General features: G+C 39.3%; 1 protein-coding gene across 1 annotated transcript in view; it reads left to right on the top strand.

Annotated features, from left to right (window-relative positions):
* LOC133466322 (chromobox protein homolog 1-like) overlaps positions 1-16,892 on the top strand; it is a 45,503-nt gene extending 28,611 nt beyond the window's left edge. Inside the window, exons 4-5 of the mRNA XM_061749907.1 lie at positions 4,056-4,150; positions 10,668-16,892. Of these exons, the coding sequence (XP_061605891.1) occupies positions 4,056-4,150; positions 10,668-10,818 (246 nt within the window). The 3' untranslated portion in view covers positions 10,819-16,892. The remainder of the gene's footprint in view (positions 1-4,055; positions 4,151-10,667) is intronic.
* Positions 16,893-17,328: the final 436 nt, after the last annotated feature.

Genomic DNA, 17,328 nt, shown 5'->3' with positions numbered 1-17,328 from the left:
CACACACACACATTACCTCCAGACCTGTTCATCACTTAAATCGAATCTGTCGGACAAAAGAGCTAAAAAAGCCGCAACAAAATGGCACGATCCAAATCAATTCCAGAACAGTCCAGAAATAAAGTATTTGACATCTATCAATCTGAAAAGTGTTAAAGCCATTTCTAAAGCGTTAAGATTCCAGCAAACCATAAGTAGAGCCATTATCTTCACATGGAGTAAACGTAGAACAGTGGTGAACCTTCCCAGGCGTGGCCGGCCTTCAAAGATTACCATAAGATAACAGCAATGACTCATCCAGGATGTAACAAAGGAACGCAGGACAACTTCTGAAGAACTGCATGCCTCCCTTACCTCAGTTAAGGTTGGTATTCATGGCACAAGATTAAGGAAGAGACTGGGGAAAAAATGGCATCCATGTCAGAGTTCCAAGGCGAAAGCCACTGCTTACCAAAAAGAACATAAATGCTTGTCTTACTTTTGCAAAAGAAAATCATCTGAATGATTCCCAAGAGAATATTATACAGGTATGGACTGATGAGATACGAGTTGAGCTTTTTGGAAGGTGTGTGTCTCGTTACATCAGGCGTAAATGTAGCACAGCGTTTCAGAAAAAGAACATCATACCAAGAGTCAAATGTGGTGGTAGTATGATAGTCTTGAGCTGCTTTGCTCCTTCAGAACCTGGACAATTTCCTGTGATTGATTAAACCTTGAATTCTGCTCTTTAACAGAAAATCCTGAAAGACAATGTTCAGCCTTCCGTTTGTGACCTTAAACTGAAGGGCACTTGGGTTCTGCTGTAGAAAACACACCGGCAAGTCAACTTCTGAATGGCTTAAGAAAACAAAATGAAGGTTTTTGAATGGCCTAGTCAAAGTCCAAACTTGAATCTGATTGAAATGCACTGGCGTGACCTTAATAAGGCCGTTCATTCTCAAAAACCCTCCATATTTGCTGAATTCAGACAATTCTACAAGGAAGAGTGGGACAAAATATCTCCACAGAGATGTGACAGACTCATTGCCAGATATACAAAATGATTGATTTCAGTTGTTGCTGCTGAGGATTTCCCAACCTGTTAATAGGTTTAGGAGGCCATTACTTTTTACACACAGGGCCAGGTAACTTTGATTAGTTCTGTTTTCCTTAATAAATCACCATTTGAAAACAGCATTTTAAGTTCACTTGGGTTATATTTACATTTATTTGATATTAAAGTGGGGAAACCTTTTAAAAACATAATTTTAAAAGGGGGCCAATGCTTTTTCACAGCACTGTAGTGGGTTACCTATTGCATTATTTAATCCACTTGTCCTTTTGTTAACGAGTCCAAGTCAATGTAGCTTGATCATTGCGGCTGGATTCCAGTGTCTGTAGCATCTTTGCTCACGTTAGCAAAGATATGCTTTGCCCGAATGGGGTACTTTCGACGCGTGCTTCGATGGAACGACAGTTCATTGCTGCAATTTGTAAACACAACTTTTATCCACAATTCTATTAGGCATCTTATTAAAATGGAATTTGAAGCAGGCCTGGGTAATTTCCCTCACTCATCATTGCTGGCTGGCTGAACATACCCTGCCTTTTCACCGCAGAAACGTATCCATCCGCGCGGGAGAAAGTTGTGGTCAAAAATTGCACTATTTTATACATTTATACATTATTTTTACTTTATTTTTTTTATCGCGTTAACTTTTCCAGCTTAATCATGGACGTTAACGCGTTGTTGATGGCCTTAAAATATATAAACATTTTATCTGTAGTTTATTTTGCATTAAAATGTACACATTTGGATAAAATTGTTTCTACCCACCCTGTTAATGAAACCTGCAGTGGTCACACAAATAAACTTGAATCTGACAAACTAATAATACAAATTTTATGAAAGTTAACCAATGAAAATAAGTCATTGCTTTGGATGCATGTTTGCTAAACATGGACCATGGGAAGCGAAGGAGAGGGTTGTCTCAGGAGATTATAAAGAAAATTATTGACAAGCATGTTCAAGGTAAAGGCTGTAAGACCCATCGCCAAGCAGCTTGATGTTCCTGTGACTATTGTGACACACATTATTCAGCAATTTAAGATTCACAGGACTGGCCAACCTCCATGGATGTGGCCGCAGGAGGAAAATTTATGAAAAATTGAAGAGAAATAATACGAATGGGAACAAAATAGCCCTGAACAGCCTCCAAAGAAATTAAAGGTGAACTCCAAGGTCAAGGTACATCAGTGTCAGATCGCACCATCCATCGTTGTTTTGAGCAAAAGTGGACTTCATGGGAGACGACCAAAGAGGACACCACTGTTGAAAATAAATCGTAAAAAAGCGAGACTGGAATTTGACAAACTTCATGTTGATAAGCCACAAAGTTTCTGAGAGAATGTCCTATGGACAGATGAAACAAAAAAGATTGCAACTTTTTGGCAAAGCACATTAGTTCTATCGTCACAGACACAAAAATGAAGCATACCAAGAAAACAACACTGTCCCTTCTGTGAAACATGGTACAGGCTCTGTTATGTTCTTGGGTTGCTTGCCTGCATAAGGTACTTTGTGTCTTGAATCCCTGTAGGGTACAATACAATCTCAAGACTGTCAAGGAATTCTAGAGAGAAATGTGCTGCCCAGTGTCAGAAAGCTTGGTCTCAGTTGAAGGTCATGGGTCTTGCAAAAGGATAATGACCCAAACCACAGCTAAAAACACCCAAGAATGCCTAAATGCAAAACATTGGACTATTCTGAAGTGTCCTTCTATGAGCCCTGATATAAATCCTATTTAACAATCCTAACTGTGCTCGGAGCTGAAACATTCTGTCTGGAGAAAGCACCCTTCAAACCTGAGACAACTGGAGCCATTTGTTCATGAAGAGTAGGCCAAAATACCTGCTCAAAGGGAGCGAAGTCTTATTGAACGTTAAGAAAATGGATGCAGTGATTGCCTCAAAAGGTTGTGCAACAAAATAGTGGAACCCCGGGTTACGAACCTAATTCGTTCTGTGACCCTATGTGGTACCCGAAACATTCTTAAACTGAGGTAATGTTTCCCGTTGAAATGAATGCAATTGCAATGATCATCCTGCAGTGCGAGTAGAAGCACAACATACTTCTTTCCTTTCATCCCTACCAAGACCGTTCGCAAACCGAAAATAATCATTAAGTCGATGTAAGTTTTCTGTGAAGATTTTACACGTAACCTGAATTGTTTGTAAACTGGATCGTTCGTAACCCGAGGTTCCACTGTATTAAGAGTTCCATTATTTTTGTCAAGGCCTCGTTCATGAGTTTTTATTTTTTAATAATTCTGTTGGACCACAATTCAAAAGCAATGTCTTATTTTCATTGGTTCATTTTCATAAAACGTTTATACATCCATCCATCTATTTTCTGAGCCGCTTCTCCTCACTAGGGTCGCGGGCGTGCTGGAGCCTATCCCAGCTGTCATCGGGCAGGAGGTGGGGTACACCCTGAACTGGTTGCCAGCCAATCGCAGGGCACATACAAACAAACAACCATTCGCACTCACAGTCATGCCTACGGGCAATTTAGAGTCTCCAATTAATGCATGTTTTTGGGATGTGGGAGGAAACCGGAGTGCCCGGAGAAAACCCACGCAGGCACGGGGAGAACATGCAAACTCCACACAGGCGGGGCCGGGGATTGAACCCGGGTCCTCAGAACTGTGAGGCTGACGCTCTAACCAGTCGGTCACCGTGCCGCCATAAAACGTTTATTATTGCTTTTATCAGACTCATGTTATTTCTGTCACCAGTTTCCCCCCCCCCCCCATTAACATCCATCCCTTTTCCGAACTGTTTAGTTCGCTTGAAATTTTGAAAACTTATCATTTATTTATTCCACTTCACATTTGTGCTACGTTGTGTCGGTCTGTCACAAAAAAATGTTGATGAGTGAGAGAAAAGAGAGAGGGAGGGAGAGAAAGAGAGAGAGAAAGATTCATCAATCGTCCAATCAAATTGTGAGGTGGCTAGAAATGTTCCTCCCCAGTGTGATCCTCAATGTTTTATGTATTTGCGTTCCTTGTCTCTAGGGTGAGAAAGTCAGAGGTTTTGGGAGAGGTCTGCAGCCAGAAAGAATTATTGGTGCAACAGATTCAAGTGGTGAGCTGATGTTCCTGATGAAATGGTGGGTCCTCTTTCTTCATTTACAATTCATAAATGTCAAATTTATGCACTCGCTTTAAAACACTGGACCAGTGAGGCTATAATTCCTTAATTTTTTAATAGACTGAACCACTAGGTTTTGACACCAAAAACATGCATATGAAACGAGACCAACAGTTCAACTTTTGTTTCCAGGTATTTACATCTGGATCTGATACACAACTTATATACATGAGAGAGAGAGAGATTTGTGACAAAAACATGTTTAGAAGAGCCGAGTCTTGGAACAGAGTTAAAATAGATTAAAGTGAATAACATTTGGTGTTTAGTTGCAAATCCTTTGTAATCAGTGCATCAAGCCATTGACCCATTGACTTCATCACACTGACATTCTTTTGTAATGCCTTTCCAGGCTATTACCACAATCTTTTTCAGCTGTAGGCTTTCTTTTTAGCAGGTAAAATATGAATAGCAACATGACAAGTGGCTGCCATCTAGGTAGAATTTTTTGGGGGAAAAAAACATGGAATGAGAACTTCAAGCACCTCTAAAATCGTATAAAACAAATAAAGTCACACAAAAAAAGGAATTGATGACGAAAATACAAGACGTATTCTACTACCTACACTGCTTTTCTCACAGAATATGTTCGACTTGCGCTAATTAAGTTGAGTTTTTTAGGCAAAGTAACGCAGCTAAAAACTTCACTGTAATTTTTAGGGCTCGGTTGAGAGAACACTTTGGACTCGGCCCTTACGTGCTTTTAATGGTGGATATTTTTAATTTAAGCTGAAACAGCTAAATCGGGAGAGGGGTTCACAGAGTAAAATACAAAACGTAAGTATTGATTGTAGTCTGAAAATGTAGCTTTTCTGGGCGAGTACTGACATTTCACCGCAGTTTAGTATATTTCTTAGATAATAACTGTAAAATCCAAAACTGATAATATAAAAAAAAAAGTAGTGAATTATTGAGTTTTCAGGCCGTACTTGAAAGTTAGAAACGAGTGCTTTCACAAGCAGATGTACGTGTGTGGCACAACACATACACTTGTACATTCTATTGCTACGTCCTTGTGGAAAGTTAAATAAAACAAAACATGAGTTCTCTTAAACTATTGTAGCGATAAATTTAGTTTCTGTACCTCAGTAATATGATTGTTTGCCTCTCCCATATGTAAATACTCAGTATATCTTGAATAGTCTTTTTAAGAATGTCATTTTGTATGGAGATGGACATACCAGATGAAACCAAGCTTTAATTCTTAAACCCGGACCTCTGTGGCATAACAAACTTTTATATACAGTACTGTCATCTATATACTGTACTATCTACTCAAGATGACATCTTTTAAATATTCACAGCTTTTGCATGATACTTTGATTAATGCAACAAAGATTTTTTTTGACCATTTATACATGAATGCAAATCAGTCGCCTTTCAGCGAAATTCGCCGTTTTGAACTCTGATAGATCTGATGAGTTGCCGCTGTCGTCATAGGTTGTTTTGTAGTCCTTGAACGCTGGCAGCTTGATCCATTCCACACATCCACCATCCACACACAAATGTAATTTCTAAATATTACTCCGCGGCAGACTAATATGCGAGCACATTGGCCTGAGGTTCCGCCTGTGCGCTCGGGACCTGCTTTGGATAAGTCACAGGATTTGATGAGAACAGAAAAAAACACTTAGCCGCTTCTGCTGTTAAGAAGTGACGGTACTTGTATCCATTACAATTATCTAAATATCGCTCGGTACTTTTATCAATTATTGCTTATTTATCAACTATTAACATTAACAACAATTAACATGCCAAAGAGAAATTATGCAGTAAACCTAGGAAAAACAGTTTACCGCTAACGACATTAAATCAGTCTGGCGAGGAATGCGATCGCTAACCAATTACAAGCGACTATCCCCCCAAGCTGAGAACAATAAAGGACTAGCCAACGACTTGAACACCTTCTATTGCAGATTTGAAAAGGACACTTTCACACATTTCAAGTTCTTGGAGTGGCTTAGCCAGTCTCCAGATCTCAACCCCATAGAAAATCTTTGGAGGGAGTTGAAAGTCTGTGTTGCCCAGTGACAGCCCCAAAACGTCACTGCTCTAGAGGAGATCTGCTTGGAGGAATGGGCCAAAATATTAGCAACAGTGTGTGAAAACCTTGTGAAGACTTAGAGAAAACGTTTGACCTCTGTCATTGCCAACAAAGGGTATGTAACAAAGTATTCAGATGAACTTTTGTTATTGACCAAATACTTACTTTCCACCATAATTTGCTAATACATTCTTTAAAAATCAGACTGATTTTTTATTTTTCTCATTTTGTCTCATAGGTGATGTATACCTATGATGAAAATTACAGGCCTCTCTCATCTTTTTAAGTGGGAGAACTTGCACAATTGGTGGCTGACTAAATACTTTTTTGCCCCGTTGTATCTGGCACCGCATTTCAGAAAAGGAACATTATACCAACAGTAAAATATGGTGGTGGCCGTGTGATGGTCTGGCGCTGTTTTGCTGCTTCAGGACCAGAAAGACTTGCTATGATAAAGGGAACCATGAATTCCGTTGTCTACCAAAAAATCCTGAAGTAGAATCTCCGGCCATCTGTTTGTGACCTCAAGCTGTAGCACACTTGAGTTCTGCAGCAGGATTACGATCCAAAACACACCAGCAAGTCAACTTCTGAATGGCTGAAAAAAAACATAGACGACTTTGGAATGACCTTGTCAAAGTCTTGACCTGAATCCTATTGAGATGCTGTGCCATGACCCTAAAAAGGCAGCTCATGCTCGGAAACCCTCAAATGTGTCTGAATTACAACAATTCTGCAAAGATGAGTGGGCCAAAGCGCTGTGGGCTTACAGCGCTGTAAGAGACTCATTGCAAGTTATCGCAAATGCTTGATTGCAGTTCTAGCTGCAAAGTGTGGCCCAACCAGTTATTAGATTTCGGGAGCAATCACCTTTTCACACAAGGCCATGTAGGTTTGGATTTTTTTCCCCTCCCTTAATAAAAAACAAAACTGCATTTTGTGTACTTGTGTCTTTGACTACAATTTTTATTTGTTTGATGGGACACATTTCAGTGTGACACACATGCAAAAAAATAAGAAATGAGGAAGGGGGCAAACAAGTTTTTGATCACTGTAGGTATGGCTGGTAGTGCATTTTCGTGGAGCGTAACCAACTTCGACCAACAAAATAACAGGCCAGTTAATGTGTTTAGTGATATAAATATGAAATAATACACGTCCACACAGGAGGCAGCATCTGGACCTGAAATTAATTAACACGTTACTTCAGAACGTGGGCAGGTTAAAAGTATACTATTATTAATAATAAATATTCCTAATATAAATTAAGAATATAAACCTTTCTTAGTCCCACAATGGGGAAGTTTGCATTGTAGTAGCAATTGTGGATATAGCAAATATGAAATATAGATCGCATGCAAGACATGATTATATTTCTTCTTCTCACATATACTTCTTGTACACGCACAAGAGGTACATTGCACAAAATAGAGACCAAAACTATTGTCCATACATAAACTATCCAATTCAGTCTATCAGCATGGTTGTTTGCAAAATAGTGTTGTTTTAATTTTGATGTTTGAGATCTGATTAATCTGCTTTAATAGCCCTTTTTTTGATACTTGGGTTGAAAACAGAATTTGCAAAGGGGAGTTAATCCATAGATATTTTTGATGATGGAACGTCGAACTCTTATATACTGGTACTTTGATTCAGACTGCGTTCACCATTACAAGGTTGATGTAATAAAAACATTAAGAGGACGAATATTGAAGCCATACTTTATCGATTATGATTATGACTGTCGCACGGAAATGCTCTTGACAAAATTTTGAAAATATGGAAATTCAAACAGATTCAGACAAATTGTTCTCTAATTGACTTTTTATATGTTGGCAGCTCTGCACACAAACACACAGGAAATAACTAGCTGCAACACAAATTTGACATTAATGGTTCACATTACAGTCTGGCTCACAATGGAATGTTTAGAACACACACAAAATGATCAGAAACATACATACTAAAATCATTGATCTACTGCTAGTACCATCTTCTAAGACGATGTAGATGTTCTGTTTGTGTGAGAGTTTTTTAAATCTCCCATCAGGATAAAAATGTACATGTGCCATCAATTTGAATGAGGATTAAAATGCTACAATACAGAACTTCAAAAGGGGGATCCATTCAGTCCAATTCCACGCACTGAGCTTTTCCTTCACAGTCACTTATCTTATCAAAAGGAATACAAACATAATTAGGGCAACAGATGGCCATTTCCTACTTGCTTTGACATGGCGCCGCAACATTTCTGTAACGGCCAGCAGGAACTCTAGGATGGCTTATCAGAACAAAACCCGGCCACGGGTTAGATATTAAGTTATCCGTAGTTGGTATACTTCTGTGATTGTTTAAGGATAATAACATGATACGGCTAGCTTCACAGAAAATGCATCTTACATTAATGTAAAAGGTGATGTAACGCAACTACACTTGTACTGACTGTTCGACTTCACCATGGTCCCAGTCCAAGAATGGTTAAGCAGGGACCATTGATGAATTCGAGGAGGAGAAGGAAGTGTCTATTAGTGTACCTGTAACCCAACATTGTTGATCAAACTCAAACCCAACAGCCTATACCGGGGGTGGGCACACTATGGCCCGCGGGCCACATCTGGCCTGTTGATCATTTCAATCCAGCCCACCAAAGATTGGTACAGAATCACCCAAGGATTTCACATCCTTTAATGCAGAGTGGTTTATCCAGGTTATGCTGTAATGCCCAGTGGTTCCACCAGGTTGTCCTGTAATGCCCAGTGGTTCCACCAGGTAGCACATTGACTTGACTTTGGCTGTTCTGTTTTTACTCTGCTACTGCTCTGAATCCTTCAACCATGAGTGGGCCAAAGAAAAGAAAAGTCGACAGCGATGCAGAGTGTTTAATATAAAAGGGACTACTAAATACTTTTTCACTGAAGTCCGATTAAAGGCTGTGTAGCAGTTATAGGCCAAATAACAATGTCATTAATTTAGGAGAAAGTAATAAGCCGGGAGCGACGTTTGCGTTACTTCCAGTTTATCGTACTTTTAAAATTTTATTGTTAAAATCAAACTAATGTCTCGGAAAAGGACACCACGTCATTTTTTACAAGTTTAACTTTAGGTGAAATGACGACAAACCTTTTTAATCAGTCTCATAATCTGGAGGTTGCTACACTCTACGACATTTTGAGTCGTGCAGGTTACAGAGGTTTACTTAAACTCAGAACACACACAAAATACAACCAAGAGTGTAATTTTATGGTATTTTTAATAAAACATACAACTACAAAAAGAAAATAACCCTAAGGATAAACAAAAGAAAATAAAGCGTACGAAAATGGTAAAGAGGGCATCATGTGTGTGGTCGCTGGGCTAAAATAAATGAGCGTGTGAGCGTTTAATGCGTTGAGTCAGAGCGGGAGAAGGCAAAGTTGGGATTTCATATGAAGCTAAAATTTCCCCACAATTATTAAGCACTGATGTTGTACATCATAGTAAGGATTGCAGTGTCCACTCACGAACACAGATCAGCTGGTCTTTGCGGGTGGTCTTAATTTAGAAGCTGCTCTGGAAGCAAGGCGACAGATTTGGTTGCAGACGAAAAGATGTAGAAAAATAAAAACAAAGGTAACGAGAGGCGGGAGAAGAAAAATGGCTCGTCCTCACACCTTGGGAGAACCGGACGTCTCTCTTCCTGCCTCTTTTGTGGCTCGCTGGCAATTTCAGAGCGATCCCGCTTGGCTGGTAGTGAACCGGTACCTTCGTAGTAGCGACTCTGATCGCTTAGCGGAGGCCCAGATTCAGGCTGGGAAGCCAAGTCCGTTCAATCCCAGCTCGCGTTTACCAAGCCGTGTGCCTGCGCAAAAGGGGAAACACACGGCGCGATCCATTATTGTTGTCTTCGTCATGGTAACGAGTGTATCCGGTCGCTTTTGAGTTGACAAGATGAAGCCCAGTGATCGTAAAAAAACGGGATGTGGTGGTACCCAAATACAAGATTTTATTGCAGTAGTCTGACATAGTGCAATGGTGAAAGACCATATTTGTCTTGGTAGTCTGATCCGGGCATGACGTGCTGTCTGTCCCACACCACCAACAGGTTTTTATTAAATAACTTCATTGGTGGTCAGATATTTACAGTACTACGTCAAAAGACGTGACAAGGCTAAAAATAAACTAGCTTTTGGATTCGAATATACTGTACACGACGGTGACGTCAAGTAAATGTCTTTTGTGGAGGATCGGCGAATTATGACATAAATTATAGCCGATCAGCATGAAATGCTAATTATCGCCCGATACCTATCAGGCCGTTCAGATCGGTGTAAAGTCTAGTTAATGTTTATGTTAGGCAGCACTGCGAAGTGCTTGCATATTTTCTCGACTCGAAATTTACCATAGGTTTGTTCATTATCTTGCCTCTTAACCTTCCCACTCTTGCATTTCATAACAGGAAGAACTCAGATGAGGCTGACCTTGTCCCAGCCAAAGAAGCCAACGTCACTTGTCCCCAGGTGGTCATCTCTTTCTATGAGGAGCGCCTTACCTGGCACTCTTATCCCGCAGAGGAAGAGGAGAAGAAGGAGGAGGAGAAAAAAAATTAGCTGAGTGGACACGTCAAAGGAAGAGAATGCGAGGTGCAGGGTTGTAATTAAAGTACAGTACATACTCATGTAGAGCTTAGTTTACTGTAATGGCCACTTTGGCAAGTGAAAAAAGTCCAGGGAGTGGGGTGTTAGTTTCCACCATTTTGTTTTCTATTATTTTTTGGGGGGAGGGGGGGCTTCCTGTGACATGAAGATACATACTTCCATTTATCAAAATGTTTATTGAATATTTTTTATTGAATATTTTTAAAAGTACGTTTACCAGTAATTTGGTTATAGTGTTCTGTTGTGATTTCTAGCCATAAATTGTGTAGGCCAAAATGGGTGTGCATTGAAACAGAAGCTGTTATTAAATCTTATACAGTATGTGCACAGCTGTCCATTCATGTTGGCTGGTCTGTGGCAAGCAATTTGATCTCTTTAGTAAAGTTGTGTAAAAAATGAAGATGGCTGACAGTATTTTAATGCTGGCTGCTGAAGTCGATCAGTTGAACAAGGCAAATATTTTTGGGACATACATTATTTTGTCTTTTTGTCCATCACCACCCACTAGTGGTCCTGCAAATTGCAAATTGTCCTGCATTCCTATTTTGGTTAGCTCAGTCCAAAACACTGATATTCAATATGCACAGCTAAACCAAAATACATACCTGGTTGTAATTGACCTCACTGTTGTAGCAAAGGGCACATTTTCCCTCACCCCCTTTGTGGCTTAATATTTGACAGGAGGGATGATGTAGAGTTTGTTAGCTAAGCGGTGACTATTGTGTCCGGGCTGCAGCTAATGAATATTTTAGTCTTCGAGTATCCTACTGAAAAGTCTATCCAATTATCAACTATTTGGATAAAATATGTTTTAGCTTGGTTAAGAGCAATTATGAATACAAAAACAAACAAATTTCACTTAATGAACAACCATTCGGTTTCCTTTTTATATACTCAACAGTTTTCATTTTTTGTGCATAGCACCACAGTATTTTATTGGCGAGAAACACTTTTGAGTGGGGAAATTTCAATAAATATAAACAAATTTCTGTTTAAACATGGCATTTCTTGTATCAAAAACATGAGGCATTAATTAAAAAAAAAAAAAGAAGCATTAACAGCCTTTGTGCAACTTCACTTAAGCAGCTAGCATTTTAGCATGTGACATTACAGTAGGTTCATGACTGTGCTTTTATGACCTTGGACCAGCTCACGAGGAATAAGACAAATATATCGTTCATATTACTATGTATTACAAAGTTTTAGAACCTTTCAAACTAAAATGAAAACACCTCAAGGGGAAAAACAAAGATTTCCTTCATTTGACTTCACCAAAGCCCTGCTCTTGGGGTACATGCAACATTTTACTCTTACGTCCTCTCTGACCACTTTTCCCAGGTTTCTTACCTACATGACTCAAAATGTAGCCACTTAAAGATCAGATGGTAGTACACTGGCTATATGTCACACAGTGCCTGAGCAAAACGTACAAGCGCCGTGTCGGAAGTATTTTTATGGTGGCAGGCATACTGTTGTCACCATTGTAGTAAACCAGCCAAAAATTAAACAGTAGTCATAATTAATAGAGACGTAGTTCCCCTCAGGGCTATGTTGTTAGTAAGGTACATTAACATTAATCTCACTTGAGTTGCGCAGCGTTTAACTTACCTCTTTTTGGGTTCTATGCGGCTTCATACTGGGCATCTTTGGTGGAGAGCAAGGTCCGCGTTACGACGATTATGTCACAGTGCTCGCCTCGCTCTTCAGAATGAAATGCTCGCACACTTTCCCATTCTCCACATTTGTGAAATTTTTTTTCTCACATTTTTCTCTCTTCGTCGCTGCCATGTTCCCGGTTCATCAACCAAATAGATTCGCTTCCGCATCCTACTTCCTTAAGGCCTCTTTATACTCCAGCGGTCGCGCGGCCGACAACGCCCGCAATTGCATCACATTGACCGACGAATTGGCCCGCGCGGCCCTTCTGCGTAGCATGAAACGCACACGGCAAAAATTGTTGCTGCGCGTAGAACATCTCTCGTGATTGTTCCGTTTTAGTCACATGCTGTGATAATGTAATCAGCGTTCCTCCCGGTTCCACATAGCGCCTACGCCGCCGCCTTCTCGATCGATTTTGCAGCACAATTAAACGTATCATCTGGTCATCCAGGTCCATTTGTTCTAGCAGACTCTGTTCCACGGTTGCTATTGTTGTTGCTTTGTTCCTTGTTACGGAAAGGAAAGTAAAAGCAGCTACCGGAAATGGCCACAAAATGCAGAAGAAACTCCACCCTGTGGCGTCCTAGCCAATTCTTGGGGTAGAACTGCAACACACTTTCAAAACAGCGCTCGTGGGTTGCACTCGAGTAAAAAGGCAAACTGCGTGCGAGATAGCCGCAGTGACGTCAGCACGTTCGCCGTCCGCGCGAGTATAAAGAAGCCTTACGTTGACGTAAGCGCATTGTACCACATGAACGGTCGTGCATCCTTTGAGTTTCACACTAAAATCAACAGTTCCCAGGGGCAGAGAAAATTGCTTGCAGTTTTTTTCTGTCGAGGTACTCAAAATACCGGAGTGTACTCATTACAGCCCTAATTTCAGTTCAACTCCAGCCTCTAGGTTGTTTCTCGATGAAACTATAGAAGTATGCCATTCAATCACAATTACAATTTAGGAAATTACTGACACTCACTGATATACACTATGCCTCTTCACTGTCTTCTTGTATGTTCACTCTGTTGATCCATGTGCTTGAATACAGTTTTGTCAAACATTTTGTGCAGTTTTGCATTATAATAAAAACAGGATAAACATTTGACATTTAAATTGTTTGTGACCAATTTTCTTTTCCTCAGCCTTTCATCTTTTGGAACAATTACCTAGTTTTTGAATGATATTGAGAAGAGAAGTATTTTATGCTCTGCAGTTGTAAAGTGCAATTTACTTTTAAGCTACTGTAGTAATACAAATAACAGCTGTATATATGCATTGACAGAATAAACATGCGGTCAGAAGTAGCCTAGGCATTTTCATATAATTTGATCAATAATGGTAAAGACATTGCCCACTGAATTTCCTTTTGAAAATTAATTTTACTGATATGAGTGTTTGAATTATTGGCAGTTGTTATCCATCAAAAGGTCATAATGGTTTCTAAGAAAAATATTTGCTTAACTTTTTTAATGCCAAAATGTCTTTACCGTTAGGTGTCCGAAATGGAATTTCTTTCTTTATTTTATCTTCTGAAGATGCTAATTGCATTTTGGTGTATATATAAGATTTTTCACCTATTGCTTAATATGCCTTTTCCATGAAAAACTGACCCGATTGCATCTTGGTGTTTTCAGAGTTCTTTTTTTGTTTGTTTTTTGTTTTTGTTCTTTTCAAACGGTTCTTTGTCACTCAAGCTGTCTTAACCGTTAATGCCACTGGAGAGAGCCTCATTATGTTGTTGGAATAAACCAGCAGGATCTGTGAGCTGAAGTGCTAGGATGTGGCATCTGTTTTGCATTAACACAGTAGCAGGCTGCAAAATATATATATTTTTCTGAATATGTATGAATAGTGAAAATTAACTATTGCAGGTCTTTACCATTATGATTGTATGAAGACGAGTATAATCGGTTTGAGTAGTTAGGGTCATTTATGCACTTGTATCGGCAGAGTTTGAAGGGCAACACGTAAATTGTGCAACACGATTTTTTTAAGCTGTTTGTCTTTGCCATTGTGCACTTTTTTCTTTACCGTTTTAAAAAGTGTATTTCAGTGGGTCACCACCATTTGCTCTGTCATTAAGGGTTGCCTTTACTGTGAATGCCTAAAATTTTATATCATCAATAACTTTTTGAAAAATACGACTAAGCATGGCTGTTTTAGTATGGGAGACATTTAAACATTAAACCAAGGTGGCATAAAAAAATACTAAAAATTTGGACAAGCACTGCACACAACTCTGAAGAGTAATGGTTCACGGATGTGAGAACTAATATTACATTGAACATGTTTTCTGTATTTAGTGCACATCCATATGTTCCCCATTCATACATTTTACCTTGTACATACCAATACAATTACCTGGTGAACTCCTGTGACGTCAGTTGGAATACAATGTACAAAACTCAAGTATGTCAAAACGACCAGTACAACAAATCACATGGACTTTATGAGATAGTTGGCCTTTAACACAAGATAGATGATTTTTTATTTTTATTTTATTTTTTGCAACTAAAACTGCTGTATTTCAATTTATCATGCAACCCCAATTCCAATGAAGTTGGGACCTTGTGTTAATCATAACTAAAAACGGAATACAATGAATTGCAAATCATGTTCGCCCTATATTTAATTGAATACAGTACAAAGACAAAATATTTTATGTTCAAACTGATAAACTTTGTTTTTAGCAAATAATCATTAAGTCAGAATTTTATGGCTGCAACATGTTCCAAAAAAGCTGGGACATGGTCATGTTTACCAGTGTTTCAGCACATTTTCTTTTAACAACATTCAATAAAGGTTTGGGAACTGAGGACACTAATTGTTGAAGCTTTGTCGGTGGAATTCTTTCCCATTCTTGCTTGATGTACAGCTTCAGCTGTTCAACAGTCTTGGGTCTCCATTGTTGTATTTTACGCTTCATGATGCGCCACACATTTTCATTGGGAGACAGGTCTGGACTGCAAGCAGGCCAGTCTAGTAGACGCACTCTTTTACTACGAAGCCACGCTGTTGTAACATGTGCAGAAAGTGGTTTGGCATTGTCTTGCTGAAATAAGCAGGGGCGTCCCTGAAAAAGACATTGCTTGGATGGCAGCATATGTTTCTCCAAAACCTGTATGTACCTTTAAGCATTAATGGTGCCTTCACAGATGTTTGTTACCCATGCCATTGGCACTAACACAGCCCCATGCCATCACAGATGCTGGCTTTTGATCTTTGCATCCATAACAGTCAGGATGGTTCTCTTCCTCTTTGGCCCGGAGGGCACGACGAGTCCACAATTTACAAAAACAATTTGAAATGTTGACTCGCCGGACCACAGAACACTTTTCATCAGTCCATCTTCAATGAGCTCAGGCCGAGAGAAGCCAGCGGCGTTTCTGGGTGTTGTTGATAAATGGCCTTTGCTTTGCATAGTAGAGTTTCAAGTTGCACTTACAGATGTAGCGCCGAACTGTATTTACTGACATTGCTTTTCTGGTGTTCCTGAGCCCATGTGGTGGTATCCTTTACACATTGATGTCTGTTTTTGATGCAGTGCTGCCTGAGGGATTGAAGGTCACGGGTATTCAATGTTGGTTTTCGGCCTTGCCGCTTACATGCAGTGATTTCTCCAGATTCTCTGAACCTTTTGATGATATTATGGACCGCAGATGATGAAATCCCTAAATTCCTTACAATTGTACGTATAGGAACATTGTCCTTAAATTGTTTGACTATTTTCCCACGCACTTGTTCACAAAGAGGTGCACCTCGCCCCATCTTTGCTTGTGAATGACTGAGCAATTTAGGGAAGCTCCTTTTATATCCAGTCATGGTACCCACCTTTTACCAATTAGCATGTTCATTTGTGGGATGTTCCAAACAGGTGTTTGATGAGCATTCCTCAACTTTCGCAGTCTTTTTTGCAACCTGTTCCAGCTTTTTTTCAGCCATAACATTCCAAGTTAATGATTATTTGCTAAAAAAAATCAAGTTTATCAGTTTGAACATTAAATATCTTGTCTTTGTATTGTATTCAATTGAATATAGGTTGAACATGATTTGCAAAGCATTGTATTCTGTTTTAATTTGTTTAACACAATGTCCCAACTTCATTGGAATTGGGGTTGTATTTAGACACCTCATTGAAGTAATTATCAGCTCCTGTGCAAGTCTTGTACATTTTTATACTTTCAATATTGTTTTATGCAAACCTGTTGTACATCAGTCTTCCGAACAGTCTGTTGTGATTCATTTTGTCTTGCCTCTAAAGCTTTTCTTTGCATTCATCAAATTAGTATAGTTATTTTGCATGTATCTTGCAATGTCACTATTACTGGCCATCTGTTATCTGTTAACCAATAAAGTTTTTAATTTTCTTAAATGTGAATTATTTTTTGTTTAGAAATTATCTGACACACCTACGCATTGTGGGGAAAAGGAACAAAGAGAATTCAAGCCCATTAAATACAGTGGGTCTGTTATATTGCAGCCATTTGCTAAAATCATTTGTTAATTTTTTTTCCTCATTAATGTACACACAACACTCTATATTGACAGAAAAAAAACAGAATTGTTGAGATTTTTGCAGATAAAAAAAGAAAACCGAAATATCACAGCCATAAGTATTCAGACCCTTTACTGTGACACTCATGTATTTAACTCTGGTGCTGTCCATTTCTGATCATCCTTGAGATGGTTGTACATCATCATTGGAGTCCAGCTGTGTTTGATTATACTGATTGGACTTGACTATGAGGCGGCACGGTGATTGACTGGTGAGAGCGTCTGCCTCACAGTTCTGAGGACCGGGGTTCAAT

The sequence above is a fragment of the Phyllopteryx taeniolatus genome, chromosome 16, assembly GCF_024500385.1.
Source record: "Phyllopteryx taeniolatus isolate TA_2022b chromosome 16, UOR_Ptae_1.2, whole genome shotgun sequence".
Classification (NCBI taxonomy): domain Eukaryota; kingdom Metazoa; phylum Chordata; class Actinopteri; order Syngnathiformes; family Syngnathidae; genus Phyllopteryx; species Phyllopteryx taeniolatus.
The sequence above is the reverse complement of the archived record's forward strand: the minus strand, read 5'-3'. Positions and strand labels throughout refer to the sequence as shown.